We start from the raw sequence: 3,239 nt of genomic DNA on the forward strand, positions 1-3,239 counted from the left end.
TGGCATGTGGCAGGCCATTTGCAAGCTAGGCTAGCCATTTGGCAGGCCTTTTGGCAAGCCTGGTCAGCTGAAATTCACTGGATCATAACTTGATTTCTTGCCTTTCACCATTTTCGCTCTAGAATCTTCGTTTTAGCTCCGTTTTACTTGATTCTTTTTGCATCGCCTTCGTAATTACTTAATCTACAAAACCAACTAAAAAAGTGATAATTTTGCTGACAATTAATATCGGGGGTAAAAACATGACTTTTTGGCCGATATCAAATTTTGTCATAGGAGAGCTCATCTATAATAAGATGGTTTTCTGAAACATTCCTTGTATGATTCAATGGGAAAGGCATTGGACTAAAACTTCTCAATGAACTACTATTGGGTTGAAGTAAATTTTCAATCTCTTGTAAAGTCAAATCTCTTAAAAGTTCAATCTTAATTTGTGTTCATGCAATGAATTAAATCTAATTTATTGATATAGTAAATATGACAATTTAAGTATAATATAATTTAAATTTCGTTACATGTTATATGAGAATGAACGATATCCACCGAGAAATATTGAAATGTTTTCTGAAATACAAATTCAGGTCAACTCATAGTGTTAGATAATAGTAATTATGCAAATAATTTTCTGACGAAATAACCACCCTCCCTAAAAAAAAGCCTCTTTTATACCTTCTATATACTCCTTATCATCATCCAATAAACCTAAATCGTAGCAAGCATCTCGGTAGCTATCAAATACCTTACCATTTACCGTCCGGATATCTTGATAGGAAGTTGGACCTTTAACCTTCTTGAGTAGAATTCTAAGAAAAAACAGATCACCAGACGCTGGTGCCACATGATGAATATATCCAATTGCACCGGTGTTTCTTTTACGCCTACTCCAAATCCTATTATCTTTGTTCCAAATGAACTTTGTCGGGTATTCGAAATAAGTCAATTCGCGTGCTTCTTGGTTGAAAATGTTACAAATCATCCATTCTATAAACATTGATGTATTGACTGATGGCTTTTCTAATACCTCATCGATTAATTCCTCTTCATCAAAAATGATTTGTTGTTCTCCTTCCAAACAGAACGATAGTCTTATAATGCTGGGGTAATGGCGATGTATATCGAACTTCAAAATCCTCCAAATGGCTTCACAAGATGAAACATATCGACAATCATAGTATTCTTTAATTTCATCAGTTTCTGTAACACAGAGCTGCGTTGTAATCCTATCATTACTTTTGTTGATATATTTGAACAAATAAATAATTGAAGCAACTTGGTTAGACCATTCAACATTGAGATGAGATTGGTACCTTTTTAGGAGGTAAGGTTTATAAGCTACCACACTTCCGTTATCCAAATCGTGACCTTGTTTTGTTACCGTTCTTCCATCATCCCTTATTCCGTGAATTGGATAACTGTCTTCATCAATTTTTGTGACATCTAAGAAAGGTTTTGGAAACCTTTTTGTACATTTTCATTCTGAATCGGTGCACATGCACGATGGATTCTTTTCACCACAAGGGTCGTGTATCATTAAATCTGACATGAGTTGATAAAGTTCTGGTTTGTTGATTTCATCCGGCATTTCAGCACATATATACTTATCTACATCTTTTGGTTAAGGCATTTTGTTTCTTTCATCAAGGAATAAGCATATATGGGCATGAGGCAAGCCATGTTTCTGAAATTCCACAGTATAGACTTGTAAAAAATAAAGAAACAAATTACTAATAAGGATGTCTTATATTATGGAATAGTCTAGAGTTTGTTGTATATTAGTGATTATTCACATACTATGTACTCATTACCTATAAAAAAAATAATTTAACAGAAGATTATATACCAAAAATAATTAAAAGGAAATAGACATACATGCTTTAACAGTACCAAATATGTTTGTTTCCTTATATCTTTCATCAGTTGGTCGAGCTTCATTTTAAACATCCTTGCACAAAAAGATGGTTTGTCTTCTGCTTTAAAACCGGTCCCGTCCAATTCTCTTGTGATTTCTGGCCACTTTGGATTACATGTGAAAGTTAAAAATAAGTTGGGATAGCCAAATACACGACAAAGTTCCATAGCATCATGATAAATCTCAATCATATATCCAGCACTCCCCGTGATTGAGGAAGGAAGTTTTATCCTATTTCTCATCATACTATTCTCCACAAAACCTGATGCCACTGAATTCATTAAGTTGGTGAAAGTATCCGCTCTTAGAATATTCTAATTTTTCCTTATGTATGAGGTTTTTTCAGCCTCAATCATAGTGTAAGCATCAACTACAAATTATTGATACAACTTACAACCCAAGTGCACAAGTGTGGGTACAACACGTTCGTGAAGTTTTTATGCGAAGAATTCACGCATACTAACCCTCTTTTTCACTCTTGTGGAATGCTCATCGACATCACGATGAAGAATATCTGTCTTGTACCCATCTTCTGCATAAATAAACAGAAGTGGATATTATATAGCTAAATATTGGGGGTGAAGCTCGGAAATTCTTTTTAAGCCTTCAATACGACAGTCATTTATAATATCCCTTTCGTCATAGGAAAAAATATTGATATCACCTACAATAAGTACTGCAACTTCGTCTGCTGTTGGCAGATTGTAATTACGTGCATCTTTGGTTCATCTATCAATTAACTTAATTTTCATCTGCATAGTAGGTGTTTCTTGAAACCGGTCACGAGCCATCCGAAATGTCTTAACAAGAGGATTATGTTCACCGAGAACTTCCATTATTTGACGAATGAGATCCTCGTCGAGTGAATAGCTTGAAGACGAAGCCTTTGTTTTGTTTTTGCCATTGTTATGAATTCAACAAATAATAAATATCAATGTTAATATTTTCATTTATTTATCTCCTACATTGGTTATTTGATGTTAATCCATATGAATTAAACGAATCATACCTGATTGCTTCTTTCCTGTTATTTGTTTCATTTACAGTATCATATATGTATAACTGTCCGAATCTGGGCTTTCGACCATCCGTTGGTAATAAACCTCCATATTGGTGACAATTTTGTCCACGAATACAAAATATATATGGGCTACGACTTTTGTTTACACGATCGTCCACCTTACCACCCATGAAAGTAAATGCAAAAATCATGTTGTATTGTCGAATATTCTCAATGAAATGTTGACTCTTCAGATGATTGTTAGTATATAGATCCCAAATGACTTTAGGTGGAGATTTGTTGAACTCGGGCAGCGCTATTTTACCTTTC

General features: G+C 34.3%; 1 protein-coding gene across 1 annotated transcript; it reads right to left on the reverse strand.

Moving 5' to 3' along the window:
• Positions 1 to 646: 646 nt before the first annotated feature.
• On the reverse strand, positions 647 to 2,190 carry LOC139875246 (uncharacterized). The gene is made up of 3 exons (XM_071862588.1): positions 1,870 to 2,190; positions 1,799 to 1,805; positions 647 to 1,437 (listed from the first exon to the last, which is right to left on the reverse strand). The coding sequence occupies exons 1-3, from the start codon at positions 2,188 to 2,190 to the stop codon at positions 647 to 649; spliced, it is 1,119 nt and encodes a 372-aa protein (XP_071718689.1).
• Positions 2,191 to 3,239: the final 1,049 nt, after the last annotated feature.

The sequence above is a fragment of the Rutidosis leptorrhynchoides genome, chromosome 11 (genome assembly GCF_046630445.1).
Source record: "Rutidosis leptorrhynchoides isolate AG116_Rl617_1_P2 chromosome 11, CSIRO_AGI_Rlap_v1, whole genome shotgun sequence".
Taxonomy (NCBI): domain Eukaryota; kingdom Viridiplantae; phylum Streptophyta; class Magnoliopsida; order Asterales; family Asteraceae; genus Rutidosis; species Rutidosis leptorrhynchoides.

What these genes read in the sequence shown, in the direction of transcription:
- LOC139875246 (XM_071862588.1), bottom strand. Translation starts at nt 2,190, where the DNA reads ATGAATTCAGTGGCATCAGGTTTTGTGGAGAATAGTATGATGAGAAAT.